Raw genomic sequence first — 27,827 nt, 5'->3', positions numbered from 1 at the left:
TTGAATTTTCATAATTGTTTTTTATTTTTATTTTTATCGTCCATATAATTTATGAACCATATGTCGTTTACAAGTACAATGACTTTATAAAAACATAAGCTACACAGCTAAGTCTACAGTATGTTAACTACAAAATGTTGGGCTACAGTATGACTAGTACAAGTGAAGCAAAAAAATGACTGATTCATTAAACAATGTTCATATATGTAAACAAAATTTGCATCATTATGCATAATATAAATGGACAAGTTCATGTTACATGGTTATTTATGATAAAGGGTTTAAAGTGATCAATCTTACATAATAAGCTAGCCTCATGTCATTAATCAATAACAGAGATGTAACATGGAAAAACAGATGAAAATGATAGGGTTTGAGAACACAAAAAATAATGGCGAGAGAGTTCCTTTTGACAAACAATTCATTGAGATATGAAAGTAAGAGGTACTCACATAATGAACATCAGGAGCTGTGAATAAAAGCTGCACCACCAAGCTATCTCCTAGAAAGCATTTAAAGCAACATCAACATCAACCTCAAGTCGCATGCTAAGATATTATACAGGTCAAACTCCAGAATGTAAATGTTCATCAATGATCATTTAATTGGTAAATCTAAATATATCCACAGCTAAGGAAAACGTTTGATTGAAGAATTGATTGTCATTCTTTATGGTGAACTTTCCTCCTCTTGTAACCCAGTAAATGAACACAGACCTCTGAATACAAAACACTGATCTACCCCACTAATGTTCACTAAGTACAAAAAGTCTATTGCTTTCTTGTAATCTGCAGTTGAAAGTTGAAGTTAATATAATTCAGTACAAGGCCTCATTGAAAAATTTAATCTATACTGATGATTTTAATTTTCAAATTAAAGCAAATTATTTGCAAATTAAATGGAAATAAAAAAAATTGATACACAAAAACCAATTATGAGCATCTTACAAGTCTTACCAATTTACTGGCAGTAAGGAATGAAATAAGATCTTAGTTTTCAAAAAATGAAAGTGTCTCCTTAATAATTTAGTATTGACCCTTTGTTGACTATATATCAGAGTGCGGGCTTATTTATCCTGTTGTCTAATTATAAGTTCTCAAGGTGAATAAATCACCTCAAAGTCAGGGTGTGGACTTATTTGATCCTATTGTCTAATTGTAAGTTCTCAAGGTCAATAAATCACCTCTAAGTGTGGGTGTGGACTTATTTATCCTCAAGGTCAATAAATCACTTCTAAGTATGGGTGTGGACTTATTTATCCTCAAGGTCAATAAATCACCTCTAAGTATGAGTGTGGACTTATTTATCCTCAAGGTCAATAAATCACCTCTAATTTAAAGTCAGATAGTAAACTCATTTGTCATATAAGCCCTTGAAGTCAATTTATTATCTCTAACTCAAAGTCAATTTATTACCTCTAACTCAAAGTCAATTTATTATCTCTAACTCAAAGTCAATTTATTATCTCTAACTCAAAGTCAATTTATTACCTCTAACTCAAAGTCAATTTATTATCTCTAACTCAAAGTCAATTTATTATCTCTAACTCAAAGTCAATTTATTACCTCTAACTCAAAGTCAATTTATTACCTCTAACTCAAAGTCAATTTATTATCTCTAACTCAAAGTCAATTTATTATCTCTAACTCAAAGTCAATTTATTATCTCTAACTCAAAGTCAATTTATTATCTCTAACTCAAAGTCAATTTATTATCTCTAACTCAAAGTCAATTTATTATCTCTAACTCAAAGTCAATTTATTATCTCTAACTCAAAGTCAATTTATTATCTCTAACTCAAAGTCAATTTATTATCTCTAACTCAAAGTCAATTTATTATCTCTAACTCAAAGTCAATTTATTATCTCTAACTCAAAGTCAATTTATTATCTCTAACTCAAAGTCAACAATTGGTTTATTACAAGGGTTTATTGTAGTATGGCTATGGTAAGTATTTTTACAGTACAGTAGGTATGTAATAAAATGTTATTAGATATGACAAGTGTGTAATGTTCTTACCAGCGACTACATAGCACCAATACTTCACCAATATTATTATCTACAGTAAAGCAAGAAAGACAGGGAAGACATCAGGACGTTGGGCAGTATACACAGTCAATAAATGCTTCTATACATACAATAATACCATGCATAAAGTTAGGAAAACACATCAATGTGGCAGTATTCATTCAATCATCTTTCTTTACCAGTTATTTCCAAGTGATCAACTTTCATCAACCATACCTGTTACTATATATACTGTTTTTAGACCTGTGCCTTAATTAGTTTCCTAAATACTATAATAAAGTTAAGGCTGATGAATTGTTACTGACCATTATTCCAGTATAACATTGATCCCAGGTCTCTAAAATTAATTTCATCCATGGTTGAGTTTCCTATCTATTACTTCTATTAGCAAATTATCAATAAATTCTATGGCCAACGATACCCCTATACAAACATAGAGTCCTGGTTAGATGTTTTACTGGAATAGCTTTAACACAGTTTGATATATGTCACAAATTGTCAGATTATATCTTCATCAAACTACACCATCATGTGTAGAGACTGAGTCATTCTATGTATAATGATGAAGTGAATGTTAACAGTGTATAGGTATTATCAGATATAAGTAATGAGCACTACAGAAAAAATCACCGACTGCATTCAATAGTCATGATATGAAATATGTAATTTTAAGCTGTGAGGTAACCAACATGTCATATCCTAGGCTTCTTTTGTACAATTTCAGAATTTCCTCTCAGGAATAAAACAATGACCTAAAAATAAGATATCATCCATTGATCTCATACTTAATACTTTTGGAAATATGTGCTGAAATTCTGAAAACTACAAATATAACGAGTTACTTTCGGAGTGTTATGACTGCACCCTCAATCTGTACACACCAAATATTCTGCTGTCCAGACTCGGTGTGATCTGAGCCCGGCATTTTTTCTGGCAGATTCAAATGGTCTAGTGGTTTCAACAAGTTATGCAAAAGCAACTTTAATAAAGGGCCTTGCATTATGAGAGTAGCACTATTTAGATTAATAAAAATTAAATACCTGGTAATTACCAAAAAAAATTAGAAACTTTGATAAAATATGAATATCTGTTAATAATGCATGTACATCATCACAGTGAATGAAATCAAGCACATGCCAACAAAACACAAATTCAATTTCAGTTTGCTTTCTACAGATGGAAAAGTAGATAAGTCCCTAAACTCCTGAAGGAAACTTATAGCTGGCTTCAATAATAAACTATTTCACAAAGTTTGTGGTAGTTAAGCTATATGTACCAGTACTACAGCAGGAACTAAGAGTCATTCAGGTATGTGACACTTACTGTGATCATCATTCATTACTTGAAATAAAATCATCAATCTGATTGGATGTAATTACCAAAAGCAACATAAAGATGCTATGAATAAGAAATCCAACATTGAGCAAAAGTGTTGTGTGATTTAAAAACACATTAGTGCTTAATATGAAACACTTAGCAAACCAAAGGCACAATAGTACAAATGATGTCCAACAACCACTTGTTACCTAATTTCTGTGAATCTAGGACAAAAGACTTTGTAATCTGTAATGTGATAATATCATTACCCATCAACATGACTCTGGTCGCCATAGTAACAAGGTTTCATTGTATGCACAGGTGCTTGTAATGTCATCCATCTAGGATCGTATATAATGTATATGATTTAGTGATAATAACAACAAAAGTCAAAAAAATTTCTAATTCTAGCAAGCATCTGACAAGCTTAAAACTTTGTGACAAGTGTTTCATGATATTTATCGCATATGAAAATGAGACAAATTTAATATCTTTTTAATTATATGATCAAAGTTACTAAATCTTTATGATATCTTAGCTTCCGATCCATTGTCTCCGTGGCAACTTCTTTGTGTAAGTTTTTTGACATAAACATCAATGATGTAACAATAGCGCATAGGCTGCTACTGCAGCCACATATAGGAGTGTATAAACACACTAACATAGTCATTAGGAGACAACTACAGTGACAAAATCTTCTATTCAATATTATGCAGCAGTGCGATAGAAAGAACTAGATTAATTCTTGTTACTCATTTATACATAATTGTTTAAACATGTATAACACACAGATGTCTTAATTCTGTCCAGCAGACTCCTCACACCATCTACAACATCATACAATGTACCATCATATAACACAAATACCGTCACATAGTGTTTGGATGTTTTTGAGATTTCTTGAATAGTAATGTTTTAAGATTGTTAACATGCCATTGTTTCTGTGTCAAGATTTAACTACAGCAACACAATATTTCTTCGCAATAGTGCCTTACTCATGATCATCCTATGACTCATTAAATACCATTGTCTTGATTATCCTTGTTTGGTTTTTTTTCTTAACAAGAATTAAAAAAAGAGAGAGGAAGAGAGATAGTTTTCTGGAGAGAAGCAGAGAGATGGCTGCCTGGAGAGAGACAGAAAGACGGATGACTGGAGAGAGGAAGAGAGAGAGATGGCTGGAGAAAAGCTAAGGTTCAATTGCCATGAGATAAGTCAAGAGACAGTTGCCTTGAGAAGCACAGTAACAGTTGCCTGGAGAGAGGCAGATAAATAGTTGCCTGGAGAGAGGCAGCTAAATAGTTGCCTGGAGAAAGGCAGAGATGGACAGCTGGAGAAGGCAGAGAGATGGATAGTTGGAGAGAGGCAGAGAGATGGATAGCTTAAGAGAGAGACAGAGAAATGGTTGCCTGGAGAAAAACAGAAAGATGGCTGCTTGGAGAAAGACAGAAAGATGGCTGTCTGGAGAAAGCAGAAAGATGGCTGCCTGGAGAAAGGCAGAGAGTCAGCTGGCAGCTTCCTACACTAGATCTAGTATTTAATAATGGTTTTCACCTACTGATCTTTCTGCTTATTTTTGCCAACATTTAATGACTCAATGCAGGTCTAGCAATTTTACAAATCGTTAAGACAATGGCTGTGCTATAGTTTCTACATTCCAAACTTGTGGTAAAGACAGAAACCGGCTGTCAATACATCTCGTAACTGCTCACTAAAACGATAAATGTAATTTTTTTCAAAAAATATTTGTCCATGAATTCTCCATGACAAAAAGACCTAGAAGTGTCCTCATTTTACATGTTTTCCGTTTTGATTTGAATTGTACAAGCACTAAATGACCCATCAATTAAATTTTAAAAACGTGTTATCATTCATACCTAGCTATTCATTTCTTTACTACTTTACTCCGAGCTGACGTTTACACTAAAACATTCATTGCAATACAACGATAACAGTCCTTTGACAGGGGTTTCAAAATTATTCTCTGATTGGTTTGTATTCATTTTGGTTTAGAAAATTTGTACAGGGTCAAAGCTTAACAAAGAAGTCTTTTCTAAGAGGGTTCTCATTTGGAACCATCCTTCCTGTGTGGTTTTAAGTTCATTCAAGCAGTCCTTTCCATGTTTGCAAACATTTCTAAATTATTACTCTTTTAAACAGAGTTCAAAAAAGCAAGAATCCATCTGTTTAATGTCGGTTCACAAATGGATGAATTGGTTCTTTCCACATGGGTTCACAGCTCCACAGATTGATCAATCTCACATTGTACAGTGCACTTTCTTCCACTAATATAATGGGACACACTGCTTTCCCAAAATCAGCACTGTGGCATTGTCAAATCATGACTACAATACAGATTGTGGGTAAGTACACTATATATCAAGCTGGTTTTGGAAGACTGACATCACGCAGACCATGTCACCATGGTGATCTAAAGATGAAGCTGGCTATGTGGTCTAAACATTGTCCTTTCCCTTCCACAGAGAAAACTATGTCATCACAGAATCGCTGTCAGAAACCATCGGTCAGCAACTGCCTGCAAATAGTAGTCACAGGGTCAGTTGACACAACAAATAAATATCTGATCTGCACCCCAAAAAATTAACATACCTATAAATATACAGCTTACAGTAGAATACAGGTAAGAATATCTGTATCTTTATGCGTGTACCAAAACTGCCCAATATTATGCCATGTCAAGATGATTATGTGATTGGTTATATTGTGACCATAATATAATTTTCACAAATATTTCATTCATGTATGTAGCCCATTTTAAAAACAATGAATTCTACACTGCATTATCATAGTATATATGATGAAGCTTTGGGAAGACTGTACTATGTTTTCAAAATTAAGTAGGTACAACGTCAATATACTGTCACCAGTAAAATTCAATCTACAATAACACAATCATGACATGTAACTATAAATAACAAAACACACTACAGTTATCCTCTAATCTAAGTCAATGTTTCTGTGCCCTTTACCTAGTTAACCAATCTTGTACATACCAAACTTCTACCATTTCTACTATATCAAAGGCCCTACCCTCTGCAATCCCTTTTCTTATAGAATTGTTATAATTAATTTACAAAATACAAGTAGATATCTGACAGAGGCAACAAACCAAAGCTTTGAGTATTCATTCCTATATGTTTGCATGTCTGGGCACAATGTTCTGCTCCTATCAAAGTCAAAATCTGATTACAACCTCAAGACCCTTCGAATTGTCCTACATAATCATACAAAGATTAAAACTTTGAATTGTCCAGAGTCTTGACTTGATCACTGGCAGATTTTATAAGATACTCTGTGAAACTACAGTTATGGAGAAAAATCAGTTATTTTACAATATCATACAAAACACTTGGAAAAAGAAGCTGAACACCAAACTCAAGGATGTACTTATGTACCAATAAAACTCTCTCATTAGAGAAAGACACTATATCTGATAAACGACATTTAAACACAAGGATGTACTTATATACCAATCAAACACTCTCATTAGAGAAAGACACTCTATCTGATAAACGACATTTAAACACATGGATGTACTTATAGACCAATCAAACTCTCTCATTAGATAAAGACACTATATCTGATAAACGACATTTAAACACAAGGATGTACTTATAGACCAATCAAACACTCTCATTAGAGAAAGACACTCTATCTGATAAACGACATTTAAACACGAGGATGTACTTATAGACCAATCAAACACTCTCATTAGATAAAGACACTTTATCTGATAAACGACATTTAAACACATGGATGTACTTATATACCAATCAAACACTCTCATTAGATAAAGACACTTTATCTGATAAACGACATTTAAACACAAGGATGTACTTATATACCAATCAAACACTCTCATTAGAGAAAGACACTCTATCTGATAAACGACATTTAAACACAAGGATGTACTTATGTACCAATCAAACTCTCTCATTAGATAAAGACACTCTATCTGATAAACGACATTTAAACACATGGATGTACTTATGTACCAATCAAACTCTCTCATTAGATAAAGACACTCTATCTGATAAACGACATTTAAACACAAGGATGTACTTATATACCAATCAAACACTCTCATTAGATAAAGACACTATATCTGATAAACGACATTTAAACTCCCGCTGACCTAATGTCCTTTCTGAGCTTCTTTGGCAGCCAGAATTAATGGCTGGAGGTTTGCCAGTGGTTTTGCAAGACGCAGGAACGGATGCTGTCAAACAAAGAGAAACATACAATTTGTTTTACTTATTATATAGCAATCTTGTGATAATGCTGAAAACTTAAAATCAAATTAATTAAGTTCATATCACATGCTCCATTATTATCGAGGTTACCTATGATTTCCGTTTTCAGCTTTGGTGATATTTATAAAGAAAATCAAGTACCTTATCATTTGTGTTATCAAAAATGTGTGTGCTTAAAAGAAAATAACAGGTATGACAATTGTATGGTACCAGGTATGTATGTTGTGCAAGATATAATTATATCACATGTAAGGTATAAAGACAGACAGTAATTGTTCTGTACATATCAGCTTGAGTGTAACGATGTGTGTGTGGTCATAAAAGGAAGGGGAGTATTTTAGATGTTCATCTTGGTCTTGGTGAATAAAATGTTGTTTTTTTTGTTTTTTTTTTAAAGACGATAGCATAAAAAAACTTATCTAAGAATTGAAAAAATAAGAAAGATCAAACTTGTGAAACACTCATAATTATGTCATCGTCGTCGTCGTCATCGTCATCGTCATCATCATCATCATCATCATCATCATCATCATCATCATCATCAAAACACTGTCATCATCAAGCAATCATTAATATACAATAATTTTAAATTAAAGAAAAAACAAAATGTTCAAAGGGCCATAACTCTATCTACATCAGCAAAATTAGGCAGTGTAATAAATGAAAGTTGAAGGATTCAACCTTACCTTGAGTAGCTCTGAGGCTGAGCATCTTTTATCAACATCAACCTCCAAACATTTGTCAAGGAAATCCTGGAAAACAGGTGATAATTTGTTCTTCTCTTTGATGTCAGGCTTGCCATTGGTAGCAATCAGATAGAGAGCCTGCAAAAGAAAGAATGATATATTTACACAGAATATCATGTAGTGAAATGTTAGTATGAAAACTTTTACACAGAGTATGAAGTAAAATGATGATATGAGATTTTATAAGAGCTTTCAATAAAAATGTGACATTTTCAAACAATGCAGAGTATGGAGTGAAATGTTGATACAAAAATTATAAGCTTGTAATCAAAAATAATATTTAGAGAGAACAAGATTTTGTATATAGACAAAGAGTATAAAGTGAAATAATAGACATCATGTTCAATACACAAGGTATGTATAAGTAAAAGGCCTGTAACATGTGTATTTATTGGTGGTGGGGAAGACTTCCCTAGTCGAGCAACACTTATATTACAGCTAGTATTGATCAGAATTACACCAGCCCTGAAATACATAAAATGATAATCAGTCAAACTAAAGGGTAACTGACTCTAGATTAACACCGGACAAACAAAGGTATACTGACCCGTAGAGGATTCTCATTAAGGTAAGGAGGCTCCCCTTCTATCATTTCTATTGCCATGATACCCAAACTCCATATATCAACCTTCGGGCCGTACTGCTTCCTGTAATCAAAAATTGATGTCAGTGAATTATCAATCACAATATAATACACTCAGTAAAACAGTCTCATTATCTTTTGCTACACATTAAAAAATAATTAGTTTTCTTTTAGATGCTGCTTGTTTAGTTATGATATACCTGAGTAATGCTTCTGGAAACATTTTCATTAAAAAAAATCTGAAAACTGAAGCAAAAGACAAAATCATATCTTTTGAGGGAAATGACAAAGCATTGTGAAGCATATATACAAAAAGTATATTTGAAATAAAATCAAGTTCCGACTAGAGACAAAACAAGTATTCAACTTTATGTCTCTCTATTTTGACATTCATAAAACAAGGTTTAGCCTGCAAGAATCTTGACAGAGCTACAGTATGACCATTTCTACCATGATGTTTCAGTGACAAGTTAACCTTGGTAGTGATGACTGTTTTGATCTTGAGCTATCCCATTGAGCTCTGTATCCATCCATTAGAGAGCACCAGCCATGGTTGTTTGACCTTACCTAGTGACGACCTCCAGATCTGGAGCCATCCAGTAAGGTGTGACCCACGAGTCTGTATGACCTTACCGAATGACAACCTCTGGGGCCATCCAGTAGAGTGTACCAACCATGGCTGTGTTATCTTTCCTAGTGACAACCTCTGGGGCCATCTAGTAGAGTGTACCAACAATGGCTGTTTTATCTTACCTAGTGACAACCTCTGGGGCCATCCAGTAAGGTGTTCCCACCATGGTTATCCTGTTGCTCTGCTCAGCTGACAACTGCGCACAGAACCCAAAATCAGCTGTAAATGTAAAAAAACACATGTACACTTGTCATTTCTGTTTGCTTCTATTGATGAGAAAGGGCAGTGTTCAGTTCAAAAATACTTTTTTTTCTCTATGAAAGATCACTGAATAAAAATTGTCCATCCATGCCTTAAAGGAAGTGTACTATCTATAGGCCAAGGGCAGATAACTCACTCAATTTCACACTTCCATCCATGCCAAGAAGGATGTTATCACTTTTGATATCTCTGTGGATTACATGGTTCTCGTGTAGGAACTCCAGGGCTTGTAGACACTGTAAAGAAAAATATACAGTTGCACTGCATATAGAGAGTCTTTTTCTAGCTGTCATTATAGCCTGAAATTATTTTGAGTGAGTTTTTATCTCAGTTCAATACATCTAAATCACAACACTTCTACAATATTCCATCCATTGTTTTGAAGTTATCTGATAGCTGCTTTTATCTATTCTTTTGCACTTTTTACCTTACAGTTGTTATGCTCTCCAGATGTTTTCCAGATAAAGTTCAACTATCTGAAATGTAACTGACACTGGTGAGTCTTACCTCTCTTGCAACAGCAGCGATCTGTCCCTCGTCCATACAGGTTTCTGTGACCACATCTGTCAGTGACCCACCAGCTAAATACTCCATTACAACCTTCAAAGCAATAATTCACACTAAACATCGTGTATAAATAACGATTGTTAAAATATCCATAGAATAATAACACCTTCCAACTGTATTGATCTGACAGAACACCATTTCTAGTAATTAACCCATCCTCATCTACTGCATGTTTAATAAAAATATTAATAAGCACTATATCATTATCCTGTAATAAACAAACTATTTCTTGGAGTATTATGTGTTCATCCCATCGGCTTACTGAAAAATGACAAACAGGTATATGTAGCTACCTACAAGTATACATGATACCCTTTATTCTTCTCAAACAGGTAGCTGTGTAAATAGTTTATTACCCATGATCCCTCTCTTTCAGATAGCTGTGTAAATAGTGTATTATCCATAATGCCTCTCTTACAGGTAGTTGTGTAAATAGTTACTACACATAATTCCTCTCTTACAGGTAGTTGGTTGAATAGTTACTACCCACAATTCCTCCTGAACGGGTCGCTGTGTAAAATAGTTACAACTTACCCATAGTTCCTCTCCAACCAGGTAGCTGTCTAGATAATTAACAATGTTTGGGTTCTGATTTTCCCTCATGACTAGAATTTCATTGATAATAAGCTCTTTCTTTGGTTGTTGTGACAGATTCATTGTTTTGATGGCTATTTCTCTTCCTGTAGCCACTTCAACAGCTATATACACTGTTCCAGAAGCTCTGTGAAAAAAAAATTCTAAATTACATGCTGATCATTTCTCCAAAACTCAGAACATGCTGTATCATTCATTTCTTATTCTACCATAATTGATCTAATAAGCTTAATATGTACTTATAAAAAAGTGATAAAAAAGGTGTGCTTGGTAAAACTACTAACATGGATACATTTCCATCTGATGTGGAACAAATATTGCAACTAAAAACTCAAGTTTGAAAAATTACAGGGATGGACATGTTTATTAAATCAAACATAATGATATATAACAGCTGATGCAATAAAATGTGACTTCTTCAAAACGTTAGTGTTGCAGCAGCTTTATGAGAAATTTCACCCACTTCAGATCTTTATACCAAACAAATTTGGCCTCAGTCTATCCCTGCATGTGTCATATATCGTGGCAATGCCTGTTTGTTATATTTCACTCAATACATTAAGATCATTATTTTGATGTTCTTATGGAGGCACAAGATATAAACCTTGACCAACCTTTAAGGGTACAATATCATAGCAATGACCTAATTTGAAAGGTACAAGGTCATACCATGACCTATTTGAGGAGGTTAAAGTCTTACCCTTGACCTATTTTTTCCATCTTTGTGTATTTCCTATTCGGGTCTCCTATAGTAACTATTGTTCGTAATTTTTCTAAGATCTCTTCATCTGACATTTTCTTTTTCTTTGGCTTTTCATTCTTTGTAGAAATTGCACCATTCGGCTTCTCATCTGCCTCTATAGGTTTTGTGTACTGCAAGTAAAAACATAACAATAAATTACTATGAGTTACAGAGATGAAAGTGTTTGGCATTGGAAAAGGCGGAAATCCGCCGATCGGCGGAAATTTTTCCTCTCTGTTGTAATTCAACTATAGCTTTCAAACGTTTGACTGATGTAAGAGTTATCTTCCTTCGTATTATCGATTTGACAATACTGGAAACTTGGTGCTTGTAACTGCTCGATGTTTAATTTTACAGTTTATAAGGGCATATAAATGGAAGGATTTAAGAATGGAGTTGACGAAGGTTGCTTAAAAACAAAATGCATCATCAAGACATACCTAACCCCCCACCCACCCCTGAAATTTTCTCACCGGATTTGCATCGATCTCAAAAATGACCCAATTTGTCATGAAAAAGGTGGAAATCCGCCGATTGGCGGAAATTTTTCATCTCTGAATAACATAATGACATTGCAGGCTAATCTATATAAGAAGAGCTCCGCTATGACCTGCTTTTAAAATCAAGGTTTCTACAAAATGTACACTCACTATAGATTTTGTTTTGTCTGGCCGTGTGGCTATTGGGGGTGGTGGAGCCTCGTTATCTTCCTCGTCCACATCATCAGGTGTGGGTGTTGAGGAGTTTTCTGGTTTGGAAGCTGGAGGCTGCTGAAACAAACAGAGTTCAGGGTATGGATTATTTTACATTTACATTCACAAAATCAAATTCAAAATTTCGGCTTTCACATTTTCCATTGAATGTAAAACAAAAACGTGAACCTGTGTAATTTAAATCCAAGAGTAAATTCATATCTCTAATGATGTTTAGTCTGATGCAGCTATGGGGTTTTATTTAATACCATAAATATCTCATTTAATTTGCCCGAATATAGTCTTTATCAATAATGATAGGCAATGCTGATCCAAAACATTCAATAATGTTGGTTGGTTATTGAATGATTTCTTCCAGCAGAAATATTAATGTATCAATACATATCAATGTTTAGTTACATTGCATTATTAATCTAATGTACAATTTTTGAGAAAATCTTTAAAATCTACCATTCTTAATTTTTTTTTTCAATTATCATCTTCTGTAATTTCTGTCTTAGAAATTGAATAACGCAAAACATTTCATATCAGCACATGATTTTGTTTCACAAAATTATATTTTTGAAATTTAAAACCAGTATGAAGAATGGGGTTTGATGAAATTACAGTATAGCGTAACTTGCTGACAAAGCCACTGTAGATCTGGTTAATCAGAGGCCTATTGGAGATGTACCAAATAAACTATTAATCAATTGTTACAGGTGAAAGGTTTTGTTTCTGTTTTATCCTGATTTACAGAAGCCATTGGGTAGTAGCAGATGTTCATGTTGATGAATCATTTGGAACGTGGACAGAGACCTTTGCTACTAACTTTATTTCCCTTAATATTACAAATATAAAAATTCAATATATGACCAGATATTTCACTACGAAAAATGTTATAAATTGTTTAGTCATATCATGAATATAATACACTTAAATGAAATGTCAAAATGCCTCTCATCAGCAGTATATGTTAAAAAGTTGTATAACAAAGTATCAACATTATATACAGTGGCTGATATAAATATTGATTCGATAATAACACAAATATTGGTGCTATTAATTTGAATGTATCAAAGTTGATATTAGCCACCTTAGTACCCACACATGCATACAGCTAGATTTGTTCGTGGTCTAAATAAACTTAAACGATTTCTCCTGTCAAAATGTGAAAACCAAACATGCATGAATAGAAATTATGCAGAAATGAGAATGTCTGATTTTGCTAACATTTATCCTGATGACAAGTTTTAAGGACATTACTGTGGATCTAGTGTCAAGTTTAAAGTATGAAGATATCACTGGTCCAGTAATAGATATACCACTGTCACTATGTCACTGGTCCAGTAATAGATATACCACTGTCACTATGTCACTGGTCCAGCAATAGATATACCACTGTCACTATGTCACTGGTCCAGTAATAGATATACCACTGTCACTATGTCACTGGTCCAGTAATAGATATACCACTTTCACTATGTCACTGGTCCAGTAATAGATATACCACTGTCACCATGTCACTGGTCCAGTAATAGATATACCACTGTCACTATGTCACTGGTCCAGTAATAGATATACCACTGTCACTATGTCACTGGTCCAGTAATAGATATACCACTGTCACTATGTCACTGGTCCAGTAATAGATATACCACTGTCACCATGTCACTGGTCCAGTAATAGATATACCACTGTCACTATGTCACTGGTCCAGTAATAGATATACCACTGTCACTATGTCACTGGTCCAGTAATAGATATACCACTTTCACTATGTCACTGGTCCAGTAATAGATATACCACTGTCACCATGTCACTGGTCCAGTAATAGATATACCACTGTGTCACTATGTCACTGGTCCAGTAATAGATATACCACTGTGTCACTATGTCACTGGTCCAGTAATAGATATACCACTGTCACTATGTCACTGGTCCAGTAATAGATATACCACTGTCACTATGTCACTGGTCCAGTAATAGATATACCACTGTCACTATGGAGTTTTTCTCTGTTGCAGCTGTAGTCATCTTAACATGGATCTTTTATGGTAGCCATTACTGAAATGCCCTCTGTTTGGTGTATGTATTGTTTATTCATATCAGTTGATCTTGGTGCTTAAATTCACTTGTACAACTTAGCCGTTGAAGTGGTAGAAGACAGCTAATTAGAGTACCAATATGACAACAGTCTACATCACAAATATAATTCAAATCTGTTATATTTCTTGGCTAAAACTTTATACAATGTGAATAAAAGAAATCAATCTTGCTTAAAATAACCTTCTATATTTATGCATCCTTAATACTCCAATGGCTATGATAACTTTTGCTCTCTGCCACCCCTAACAGGGGTGCTAACAGCGAAAGTGATTGTTACCCCTGTAATATCAATGGATGATATTTATGGTATCACTATGTTGGAGTTATCAAGATGTAAAATAGTGATTTAAATTAAGAAAATGAAGTGACATCAACAGCTGATCTAGATTATCACCATTTTTCTAAGACCTTATGTGATATTATAACTGAAAGGAAATTTCTTACCAAAGACACCACAATGTTAAGTTTCTCTGACAGGGCATTATGCATAGAATCCGCACCTGAAAAACACAAAGCAAAGTTTTTATTTTAACAATCAGCATCAAAAGGTGCATGGGTCTTGATAGTCATCTGACAATCAAATAATTCATTTCATGAAATCATTGCCGCATTTAGCTTTATTTCCAATCTGGGGACCCCACTTCTGTCTATAGCTGTTTATATGACAGAACATATTAGTCTTTTATTATTATCTGTACAGGGTGTATAAAAATCTAAACAAAATTTAACCTCTGTCTGTGAATTATAATATGCTAGTTTTATTATATTTTACAATACAACACTTGATGTCAGACGAGTTATAAATACAGTAAACAGCTGATTCTAAAGGCTCTGACTACAAATGTATATCGTCATAAAGATTTCTATGTATACACAGTCCATTTCAACAGAGATATTTACATAATACATGTGTATTATCACTTCTATAATACTCACATCCTGTAAATATATATAGTATACTGCAGTACAAGTATCACTGGTCATAAGAGTGAGTAACTTTCTGCAGCGAGAGTGAGCATATTTTAATTGATGTGGTGGGGTTAATTTATGTTGGAGGTGACTAGGAGAGATCATAACCATTTGTATTGGAGGTGAGGGGGGAGATCATTATCTTTTGTATTGGAGGTGATTGGGGGAGAAATCATTATATCTCTCATATTAGAGGTGATTGGGGAGAAATCATTATATCTCTCATATTGGAGGAGATTGGGGGAGAAATCATTATAACTCTTATATTGGAGGTGATTGGAGGAGAAATCATTATATCTCTTATATTGGATGTGATTGGGGAGAAATGATTATATCTCTCATATTGGAGGTGACTGGGGAGAAATCATTGTATCTCTCATATTGGAGGAGATTGGGGGAGAAATCATTATACCTCTTATATTGGAGGTGATTGGGGGAGAAATAATTATTCCTCTTATATTGGAGGTGAGGGGGGAGATCTCTTGTGATTGTATAAATGACATACTAGGTGGTTTGACGTTGGTCATGTATTTATGACGTGACTCCTCTGTCTTTGTTGAGGTTTCATAGTAGTTGAGGACATCCAAGACAGCTTGTGGGTTTTTCTTCTGTTCTGTGATGGATATGTTAGAATTGGACAGCAGTTTTGCCCATGATTCAGGCATTCCCTGAAATCAAATAAAAAAAAAATAAGTACAACCATATCATACATTTTCAAATAGTATTTTCAATGTACAAAATATTTGTGATTTACATTGATAAGTATCATGTGAATCTGTGAATTCACTAGAAAGTCAATATAAACGTACTGTAAACTCCCCAGTGTGTGCATCAAAACCAACATGGACCGTGTGTTCAAAGTTTGATGGTGGAGAGATCACTGGTTTCTCCATGTCCTTCAGTCTGGCCACCTTGCTACCTGTAAACAGAAATTAATTTTCAATGCACTGTTAAGAAATCAAAACATTCTTTCATATTATATCAAAGGTAATATGATTTAAAGTCAACTTTAAATCTTTAAGAGAGTTTTTCAAAAAATTATGATTTTACAAACCCTTGTGTCCACCACTCATCCTGCGCAATGTACTCGTTAGAGCAGACTGCCATGAACCCTGACCTGAGCCGCTAGACCTTGACCCTTGTCCTGAACCACTTGACCTTGACCCTTGACCAGAGCCACCACTAGATCGCTTCCATGAAGACATTATTGAACACTTATTGCCAGACAGAAGCTGAAGGGTGTACCGTAGTCGTACTATACACTATGCTGGTGAGATCCTGTTCCCTCACTAATATTTAATCACTTATAATCCACAACAATACGAAGCATTCACAGCTACTCCATCAACTACATCTCCAGGAAAAAATAGAAGAAGAACGACAAAGAAAGATTTTCTCAAATCATCCTCGAATCCTCTCCTAAAAGTTATCTGCCATTACATACAATCTTTGATGACGTTCCAACAACGACCTGATATATAGCAAGGTCAAAACAGGCAGACCACTGGTCAACATGCTATATGGAGCCTTCAGTTCCTGTGAAAACGAGGGAGTGATTTCATCCTATTTTCCATAATGCTGATTACATTCTTTGCTCATCCCCTTCAACCCTATTACCCATAATCCCTAGCAGGAAGTCCCATGAATCACACTACACAAGTGTTTCTACAGTAGGTGGACAATTAAAGCTTACAAACTAGAACTTCCTGTTAGGGCCAGTTGACAGGACGCCTGGTAAAGTATTGACATGGCCGCAGTCGTTGAATAAGAGGTAAATATATATAATAAATTTTCTTACAAACATTATTTTATTAACTGTATTATGTAGCAAAGTATTATAAAAGTAAATCTAGGCTAGCTATTAAACAATTTTTATACATCATAAATCAGGACGTATCAGTGAACAGGGTGAGACAGAGATGTAAGGGTGAAACCTAACTCTCTCATACTTGATTATCAGATTAATACAAACAACTGATATCATTTTTATTGTTTTGGTATCATTCTCCAACTAAACAAATTACAAAGGCTTCTCACAAAATAATGTAATGAATTGATATCAAGTTAGCTAACACTGGTTAATTAGGGCACTACTCAAATTAATAAAAACAGCAAACAGGGTGACCTTAACAACCTTGATGGAAGACACTCTTGCACAGTATCGAATGTTTCTATCCTCAAAACTACGTAACATTTGGACCTACATGTAATTTTTGAATACACAATTCCATAGATGATGATATTTAAAACTTACAGTTCTAAAGATTTAAAGAGACTACACACCAGGAATGCCTTTAACTTTGAAAAGAAAAACCACATAAATTTTATGGGAAAACTTTACAGACAAAACTAAAATTTGTCTTTTCCTGTGCCTCCTTGCCCTCCGCCTCTTTCTGCAGAGATATTACAACTAAAAAAAAGACGGAACTAAAGACTTACTCTTTGGTGTCTTGACTTTCTTTCTCTCCTCCTTGCTATCTGGCTCTTTTGGGAGAGGTTTGTGTTCCATGTTATGAGCATCTCTGTAATACCAAAGAAAAATTATTTATCTGTCCGTATCAAAATACTAGCTATATGGATTCAAAAACTATCTTTGGATAAAACAGCTGTATGATGCAGTTTAATTATAACCCTTATTTATTCAATCTTAAATTTGTATTAAAAGGTCTTATGTGTGTCCTTTGCAGTCTCCCATCAATAATGATGGATATTGTTTAATCAGTATAAGGGCCATGGATATTGTTTAATCAGTATAAGGGTCATGTTAAGTACATTGTGCAAGGAAGAGTTTCAACAACGATATAACTTGGAGCCTTTACTGGTAAAATTCAGAGCTTCATTAGGTCAGGGTTAGAGAGGGAAAATCAATTCACTAACTAGCGAAATATTACAGGTTTCCAAAACATAGAATAGAGGTAATGATGTGTTCTATAGACCAGAGTCAACTGTTTATATTCTTAAACATGAAATAGAGGTAATGTTGTGTTCTATAGACCAGAGTCAACTGTTTATATTCTTAAACATGAAATAGAGGTAATGATGTGTTCTATAAAGCAGAGTCAACTGTTTTTGTATTCTTAAACATGAAACAGAGGTGATGATTTGTGTTCTGTAAAACATGATAGGGGTAATTTTGTGTATTCGATATGATGTCAACAAAATACAATGTACTGTATAACTAAATTTTGAGTTGTGAATTTTTTTAACTCAGTTAAGAAGTAAGATAGATTTAAGTACCAAGCACCTTAATCCAAAAGTTTATTCAGATATCACAAAGCTCAGTTCAGAGGTGAATTGAATATTTTGTAACTGTGTGTTGCCAGTACCATAGCATTTATCAGTAAGCGCCTAGTGTTAAGATTGAGTTGACCATCACAAAAATGAAAAAAAAATCACTAACCAGTGAAATTAATATCCTCTTCTAATAATCTCATGATTTCATTACATATTTGTGTATAATTCTGGCCCAAAGCTGTTACAAATTAACTTATCTTAAATGTACTCCATGTATACATGCATCTGAACTTGTATAATATTGATCTGTTTACAGAAAAGCAATGATTGTAACAATCGTTAAGAAAGGGTTAAATATGAAACACTTTAGCCTATATTCTGTTTATCTGTGCTATATATACTGTACAGTACAGCAGCATGCCAGTGTACTGTTGACCTGCTAAGAGGAAGCAATGGGGCATTGAATTCCACAAATGTTTTACATGATGAAAGATAAGAATACCCTCAACGAACTTTCTGTAACAGTAATGCAACAACGTTTTCACCCTGCTAATGATACTCTCTTCTCAATGATGATTTGGTGAAATATTTTGCTGAACAAACAATGTATAACTAATAAAAATGAGAAATCAATTAAATAGGACCTTAATCTGCTGTGTTAATTCTCTGTCAGATGTTGTCAATCAGCCTTTGCTTTTGATATAAGTACATTTGGATAAAAACAAAAAAATTGAAAACATTATATACCAAATTGTTTATGATAAAATATCTGATGGTGTATGGTCAAAAATATCTAATGGTGTATGGTCAAATATCTAATGGTTAAAGATTAAATATCTGATTATGTGAGGTGAAATTTGATGGTTAAAGGTCAAATATTTCATGGTGTGAGATTAAACGGTCCGAGACCAAAAGTGTTATTTCTTATATTGGAATTAGATTAAGTATGAACTATATACAGAAACTGCCTAAGTGATCTTGCCTAACTGATCTGTTGGACAAAAGTACTGTATCTGATAAAATGCTGTATGCTTGGAGAGTTCTTTTCTTCAAATCAGATATCACAGTAAGTTAGCACTTACATGTAATTTGCATGCCAATCAGTTTTATTCATCGTTTGGCACTACTGTATCTAACTCTGAATTTATAAGGTGTTATTCGTTCGTGTGTGTGTGTGTGTGTGTGTATGTGTGTGTGTGTGTGTGTGTGTGTGTGGATTCTTCTTGTATGATCTTATGAATGTGTCATACATTTCAATTATGTTCAAGAAGTTATGCTTAATAAAACATTAAGTTTCAAGTTGTCCAAAATAACTTGAATACTATATGTAAGGCAATATTCTCAATCTGGGTGGTTAGTTTGAAATATATACTATTACATATATATGATTTTATTTCACAAATAAAACACAAAACACATTTTATTATAGTTGTGTTTATCATAGGATCAAATGGCCCCAAACGACTCCCACAAATGTTATGTAGAGAAACTTCAACTAAGGTTTTATTTCATGTATCAAAAGTGTGGCCCATAAATAGCTAACATGCAGTGTAGGAAAGTGGTTCAGATAAAAATGCCAGCCATTAATATCAAAGAGTGTTACTTCTTATCTCTTCCCATTTAGAAGAATGAGTGCAAACTGCAGTGAAGTGTGAGTACACACTGGTTGTACCGTGTACATCAGATCACCCTGTAATTTGGTATTTTCATCACTTGTGTGATAACAGAAACATCTGGCAGAGTTTTTATGATATGTGATTGAGTGATGACACCCCACTATAGTACATGTATACATCCAGTAGTTTCTAAACATCTCTTTTAAAAAGATGTGAAGACCACCATTTTTTCATCCATAAACACAGTATACAATAAATTATTGATGGAGTATTAACATGTAAAATGTACTTATTCTGAGTGTTCAAAGATGTACATGTATATATCATGGATGTACTGCAGTCCCTATTCAACAATCAAGTTCATTTCTACAGAAAGGATTCGAAACGAGATGTATATGTGTTCACCTGTGAAACTACTTAAGTCTACTACATATTACATAGTACTCCGTCCAAGCAATGCTACCATTCCATCCATCTCATTATCACCTTTTTTATTTAACTATTCTGTCTTTATGTAATGCAAAGTTGTCTGTCTTGTGAGCAAGTACTGATCATGATTGTTACATAATTAGATTGTATAAGAAAATTACATATTTTTCTCATGACGTTACTGTAACAAACGAAACTGACAAATTATCAATAACTACACACAAGAGCAGATAACTCAAAAGACAGAATATTGTGAGGTATGGTTCCTATAATACAATCTGACCGTATTCTAGCTAGTTTTATTGACAAACAAATCCTCTTAATGTATCATTACATCAACAAAGCATGACTATCTTAAATAGGAAATGACATCTAATCATTTTTTGCTTACACATAAATAGCACATAACGTCAGGCCCAAAATCTATGGGTAGACAATCTTTGAAGACTTCCAAGCCAAACGACTTTGATAATTGCTATTTTTTTAAAATGCATCGACTTTGATAATTGCTATTTTTTTAAAATGCATCAAGAAAATAAAGAACTATCTATGTATAACTCATTTGAAAACTTTATTAAATGTTTCACTGATGATCTTGATAAATTGCCTTCCACTGTCTCTTATATCAATGAACTTTAGTCAACTTAACGGTTACCACATCCTAAGAAAGGATGAGGCTTACATCCCGGTGTGTCTTATACGTGGATGAAATCGACAAAAAACCACTAAAAGCAAGTCATTCGGCTTATACTCAGGTGCGGTTTATAGCCTAGAAAATATGGTAAGTTATAAATGACACTAGAATATCTACAGACTTATCTTTAGTTAACAATAAGTTCTGTACGCATAAATGCATCTCCTTGTAGTCTTGGGCGACACGTAGCTAACTACTTACCTTGTACTTGTGTGTCTGACGGGTGGGGCAGGGGGCTTTTCCATCTCGTCAAACGAGTCAGACATGGTGCCTCAGCTAATTCACTACAAAAGAAATATACTTTTACATAGGACATACACAAAAAGCTTTATTTTTACTGATATTGTATTACAACAATTCTTAAATCAACTACATTTGTATCTAGCAGGCAACAATGAACTTTAAAAATTATCATTAGCTAAGTCTTGTCCATACTTCCTCCAACATAAGTCTAATCTGATAAGAATGTACACTGTGTATTGTCTGTCTGTCCACAAAATTGAGATTGTTTAGGTGCAGTGATGCAAAGAACACACCTATATTTCTATTTTTATGGTAAATGGAAACGTAAACGTGAAAACAAATGATGAAAACTAACACATTATAATGTACACATATACTTACTATACCTATATAGATATAACTATAAGTGATGTTTAACTGCATGGAAAATATTGCAAGCCAATTTTTAATTTCAATTTCTTTGATGACTGATACCATATTGTTTAGTATCCAGGAGTCAATCTAGAATTTGGGGATTACGATATATACCCATTATGGAAAAGGAGAAATATTTGGCCTGTTTTTGAAAATGGAGAATTTCCAGACAGCCCTTTCGGATTAAATTCGAAAGAGGGATAGAGCTAACATTTATGACATACATGAATTGAAGAATAAATAAAACATCATAATATTGAGGTCAGATTGATATTTCTTTTTCATGATAGCATGACTTGAAATATGATATGTTAAGTAAAAATATACTAATTAACTCTGGTTTTTGGAAATTTACCCATATTCTCAGTATATTATCTTGATGTGGTATTTGTTTATATTCAGACGGGAAAAATACCACTTGGGGAATACTCATTCCTGTTTCCAGTTGTAAATTTTGTTTAGATCGATCCCTGATATTGTACATACACAAAAAGGTGACAAGTGTTCAGCCTAATTTGCATTTGGTGAGTCTATACTACCAGAATAAATGTGTATATTTGTATAGCTAAAACTTTAACCAAGACAGTACAATATAAGTAATTATATACAAGATATTATGTAAGAAGTAAATTTCTTATATGTAATATATAGTTTTATATATGTAAATGTCAACAATAAGAATGAAGTTGGTAATATTTATTTTAACTGAATTTGTTAAATATAATTCAACTTTAAGGTATGGAAGCAAAGAGTGAATATGACAGTAAAATTACTGTAAGTCTTATTTGTTTTCATACCCGTGGCTGGTTAACAAAGAATAAGCCAAAGTATCAGTAAATTCATTTATCATTGTAAATAGTAATTCATCAAATCATTCTATGAGATATACTGTAAGTTGACTTGGGTGACTTGTATCATATGTATTGTATATTATAAGACGAAGTCATTGGTCAGGGGACTTCTGATAAAAATCACCCTATATTGGTCTGATCTTTCTGACTGCAGACAAAACATTTAGCTTGGTGAGATGGCTTCAAGGCTATGACTAGCCTGGCTGGTAGCATGACTCATTGTTGGTATTGATGTGTTATCATTGATCTGGCTTCCAGCCTCCTATATTGGTACACACACCTATAACCCCTGTATACTGTATATGTTATCTCACCACCCAAATCAGTACACACAGTTTTATCCTCTTTACTATATATGTATCTTGGTACACACCTTAATTAGAACTTAAACTGGTATCTCCACACCTACAAAGGTACACACACCTACAAAATGTGTTGTATATATATCTCGGTCTACACCTTAATTAGGACTTAAACTGCTATCTCCACACCTACAAAGGTACACACACCTACAAAATGTATATCCTCTGTGTTGTATATGTATCTCGGTCTACACATTAATTAGAACTTAAACTGCTATCTCCACAACTACAAAGGTACACACACCTACAAAATGTATATCCTCTTTACTGTGTATGTATCTTGGTACACACCTTAATTAGAACTTAAAATTATATGTATCTCCACACCTACAAAGGTACACACACCTACAAAATGTGTTGTATATATATCTCGGTCTACACCTTAATTAGGACTTAAACTGGTATGTATCTCTACACCTACAAAGGTATGCACACCTACAAAATGTGTTGTATATGTATCTTGGTACAACCTTAATTAGAACTTAAACTGGTATCTCTACACCTACAAAGGTATGCACACCTACAAAATGTATATCCTCTGTGTTGTATATGTATCTCGGTCTACACCTTAATTAGAACTTAAACTGGTATCTCCACACCTACAAAGGTTCACACACCTACAAAATGTATATCCTCTTTACTGTGTATGTATCTTGGTACACACCTTAATTAGAACTTAAACTGGTATCTCCACACCTACAAAGGTACACACACCTACAAAATGTATATCCTCTTTACTGTGTATGTATCTTGGTATACACCTTAATTAGTACTTAAAATTATATGTATCTCCACACCTACAAAGGTACACACACCTACAAAATGTATATCCTCTGTGTTTTATATGTATCTCGGTCTACATCTTCATTGGTACACACAACTATGTCCCCTGTACATTATATTTATGTTATCTCCACACCTACATTATTATTCACACATATATCCTCAATAATGTATTTCCATACCTACATTGCACCTATATCCCCTATACTGTATGTGTGTCTCTACACCTATATTGTAACACACACCTCTACCTGATATATCCTATATCGGGGTGGTTGGATGGTAAAGTGGTAATGCACTGGCCTTTCACATAGCCGTCCGGGGTTCAATTCCTGCAATGGATGTGAAAAGGTATGGGGTCACCTGCTCTACCACGTTGGTTTTCCCCGGGTACTCCAGTTTCCTCCCATACTAAAACCCCTTCGTGCTTCCATCCAGGCCAACAAGAGTGATTAATGTAAGTTGGAAAAACTTGCTTTGCAATTGTTGCAAACTAAATATACAGAGTTTATTATTACTATACCTATATCCTCTATATTCTGTATGTGTGTTTCCACAACTATATCGATACACATACATAATTCCCTGTACTTTCTATGTATCCCACACCTATATTGATACACATACGCAATTCCCTGTGCTTTCCTGTACTTTCTATGTATCCCCACACCTATATTGGTATACACATCTATATCTCCCAACAAGTGTATCCCCTGCACTGTATATATCTCTCCATACCTACATTGGTATAGGTAAACACACCTATATCCTTTTATATGTCTCTCCATACCTACATTGGTATAGGTAAACAAACCTATATCCTTTTATATGTCTCTCCATACCTACATTGGTATAGGTAAACACACCTATATCCTTTTATATGTCTATCCATACCTACATTGTTACATGTAAACACACCTATATCCTTTTATATGTCTCTCCATACCTACATTGGTATAGGTAAACACCCCTATATCCTTTTATATGTCTCTCCATACCTACATTGGTTACATGTAAACACACCTATATCCTTTAATATATCTTTCCATACTTAAATCAGTATACACACCTACATCTTCTATACCATATCTCAAGTTCACATAATTTATGTTGTCCTGGCTGTTATCCTCAAAAGAGTGTACCTGTCTGTGATTGGTCAGATTTTTTTATCCTGAAACCCACTTTTGACCAATCGAAGTACTTTGACTAAGCCTTCAATTTTACCAGAAAAAAATTTCCAGGGATACAGAGAGCAAAAGTGCTCATAACCCTTGGAGTGCCAATGATGCGCCTATATATCCTGCATCATGATACATTATTTTTGTGTATCGCTATAGACTGGTCGTTACACTCCTAATTGGTACACACACTAATATCCCTATATACTGTATACATATCTCCACACCAAACTTGATACACACATCTATATATCCACTGTATAGTATATGCATCTCCATACTTACGTTAATACACACCTCACCTGTACCATATCTTCACAACAAATATTGGAATACACACCCATACCCCCTAGACTGTACACACATTATTCCATGCCTACATTAATATATATGGGTATTACAACGCCTACGCTGGAAATTGAAACATACACCTTTATCCTACATATCTGATCTCTGCATGTTTACCAAGTGGTAAACATATTAAATCCCCTGTACTGTGTATGCCTCCACACCTATATTGATACAGGTATCTACATCAATAGATGTATCCTCATGCACACCTTCATAGTTACATTAGTATACACACCTATATCAAGGTATGTGTTATGACATTTATAATTGTTTGACCCCCTACAGTCATTGCATGCTTCAGAGTAGGAATTCATGTTAAATACAAACCCTGGCCGAACTGGGGCTTAATCTAGTGAGTTCTCTCTATAGTCATGATTAGGCAATATCTACTGCTTGACAAAAGGCAATTATCACTAGCCGAGGTTAGCAAGGTGACATAATATACCATCAACTGTTACATAAGTCCTTACTTCATAAGTTTTCAGACCCAAAAAAACAACTTGTTTGATATTTTCAAGTATCATCTCATTTATTCTACTGTAGCTTCTATTGTTTGAATGTATTATTAAGGAATTAATTATACGGGTTTTACATCCGTTATTATGACTTTTCGGTCCTTTAGCAGACAGGACAAAAATTTTTAAAAAAATGAGTAGAAAGCAAATATTATATAAAGTTACGGGAGAGGAAATAATACAGATTGGGACTGTATATACTGTCAGAACTGTTATTAAACTAAATTTCTGAAGAAGAACCCTTTGCCTAATTACAGACCTAACCTAACTCTGACTAAGCTCGAAGCAGCAAGAGGACCTGCTGTGGATAGAGAGGAAGAGGAAAGAAATCCTACTCTATATGAATGTTGGAGTGGTCAACAGCACCAACTTTATTGTAGGCATGAGTATATACTCTGCCTAAACCAGGGCTCGAACTACTGACCTTTCAAGCTTTGGCCAGACACTGTACTCCCACCAGCCAATGCTGGTAATTATAAGGAAACCATTATATGGCTTTTAACATTACAGACAGGGGCTTTGATCCAAAGACAAAACCCATTAAAACACTCGTCCACAGATTTCCATATAAAAGATTTTCAAAATTTTAAAGTAGTTTCTTAACACAAAACGACCAATGCATTCGGTGCTCCCTCTCACATTCATGTGGAAATTTTGAGTAGGCAACATATCTCAGTCAGACTAAACAAAGATGAATGAATCATAATAATTGTTCTTATATACCGTATATGCAATTAGTCATGCACAAAGTCAGTGGTGTGTAACTATGAAATAACTTGTTTATCATTTTCTGAACAGTCTGGTATGCTATTTGAAAACAAATTAAACTTTTTATCTAAAAGAGAAAAACACCGTTTTGTTTATATTTTTGATGATTAAAAACGTACCGGTGAATATGATCGGTGTCCGAATACACACGCATGTAAGCCAATTTCACCAATCGTTCGACAGTTATTGTGAATTTATCGGTACTTGTCAGATGTTTTACGGATCGCAATTAAATTTACTTACAGTCCACGTAAATGTCCAGATGCAAATCCTAGTAAGAAGCCATCTTTAAGCACATTAAAATACTGACATTTCACCCATAAACTTCCAAGATGGATTCCAACTCTCGTTATGATCTCGCACGGCACGCACCTGTTCGAGAAGTTAGAGACCTAGGATGACTAATATTTGCAAACAAAAGTTGCCGTTTCCTCAAGACGTAATCATGTCAATCCCTTTAATTTTCATAACTTAACTTTAATATCTGGTAATTTAGGATAGGTTGACTAGAGTGACGAAGTGCGCTTGGAATTTGTATCAGGCCTGACGTCTGCTGAATTGCAGACATTTTACGGACTTTCGACACTGACATTTTATTACTGTGTTTTGAAGATGCAATAAATCACTGAGCCACAGAAATAATCTATATAACGTATAAAGTATTTTCATTGAAATAAAGACCGGCAGTAGGCCCTATCCAGCAGGGACGTGCAGAAGGATAACAATAAGAACTGTCTAGTTTTACGTATATGTGTTTTTATTGGTAACGTGATGGCGAAGATACTAAAGTTACATGCAGCTAGCATTGCTATTTAGAACTCTAGAGTTTTTCAAAGGGACATTCTTAATATTTTCAAAACAACAAATAGACCAGTA

At 34.1% G+C, this 27,827-nt stretch overlaps 1 protein-coding gene across 3 annotated transcripts; it reads right to left on the bottom strand.

Annotated features, from left to right (window-relative positions):
- On the bottom strand, window positions 1–27,283 carry LOC132548757 (serine/threonine-protein kinase PAK 1-like). Of its 3 annotated transcripts, XM_060212650.1 has the most exons (16): window positions 27,195–27,283; window positions 21,688–21,770; window positions 17,953–18,035; window positions 16,323–16,432; window positions 16,019–16,181; window positions 14,989–15,044; window positions 12,394–12,513; window positions 11,702–11,874; window positions 10,942–11,128; window positions 10,348–10,440; window positions 9,977–10,076; window positions 9,702–9,798; window positions 8,913–9,012; window positions 8,306–8,443; window positions 7,502–7,585; window positions 1–5,881 (listed from the first exon to the last, which is right to left on the bottom strand). In XM_060212650.1, the coding sequence occupies exons 2-15, from the start codon at window positions 21,750–21,752 to the stop codon at window positions 7,502–7,504; spliced, it is 1,569 nt and encodes a 522-aa protein (XP_060068633.1). In that variant the 5' UTR covers window positions 21,753–21,770; window positions 27,195–27,283; the 3' UTR covers window positions 1–5,881. The 3 variants fall into 3 exon arrangements, with proteins under 3 accessions (XP_060068633.1, XP_060068625.1, XP_060068641.1); XM_060212642.1 differs by lacking the exons at window positions 17,953–18,035; window positions 21,688–21,770; window positions 27,195–27,283 and adding an exon at window positions 16,568–17,077; XM_060212658.1 differs by lacking the exons at window positions 17,953–18,035; window positions 21,688–21,770; window positions 27,195–27,283 and adding an exon at window positions 16,568–17,077 and having other exon boundaries at window positions 12,394–12,510.
- Between the last annotated feature and the right edge of the window lie 544 nt (window positions 27,284–27,827).

This window comes from Ylistrum balloti, unplaced genomic scaffold (genome assembly GCF_031769215.1).
Source record: "Ylistrum balloti isolate Yb309-2 unplaced genomic scaffold, AGI_CSIRO_Ybal_v1 Utg369618, whole genome shotgun sequence".
Classification (NCBI taxonomy): Eukaryota; Metazoa; Mollusca; class Bivalvia; order Pectinida; family Pectinidae; genus Ylistrum; species Ylistrum balloti.
Note: the sequence above shows the minus strand (reverse complement) of the source record. Positions and strands in the feature narration are given on the sequence as shown.

Coding starts and splice junctions, on each gene's coding strand:
- LOC132548757 (XM_060212642.1), bottom strand. CDS start 16,718: ATGTCTTCATGGAAGCGATCTAGTGGTGGCTCTGGTCAAGGGTCAAGG. Junction 15,045..16,018: donor GACCAACGTCAAACCACCTA/GTATGTCATTTA, acceptor TGTGTTTTTCAG/GTGCGGATTCTATGCATAAT. Junction 11,875..12,393: donor CAGACAAAACAAAATCTATA/GTGAGTGTACAT, acceptor TTTTACTTGCAG/TACACAAAACCTATAGAGGC.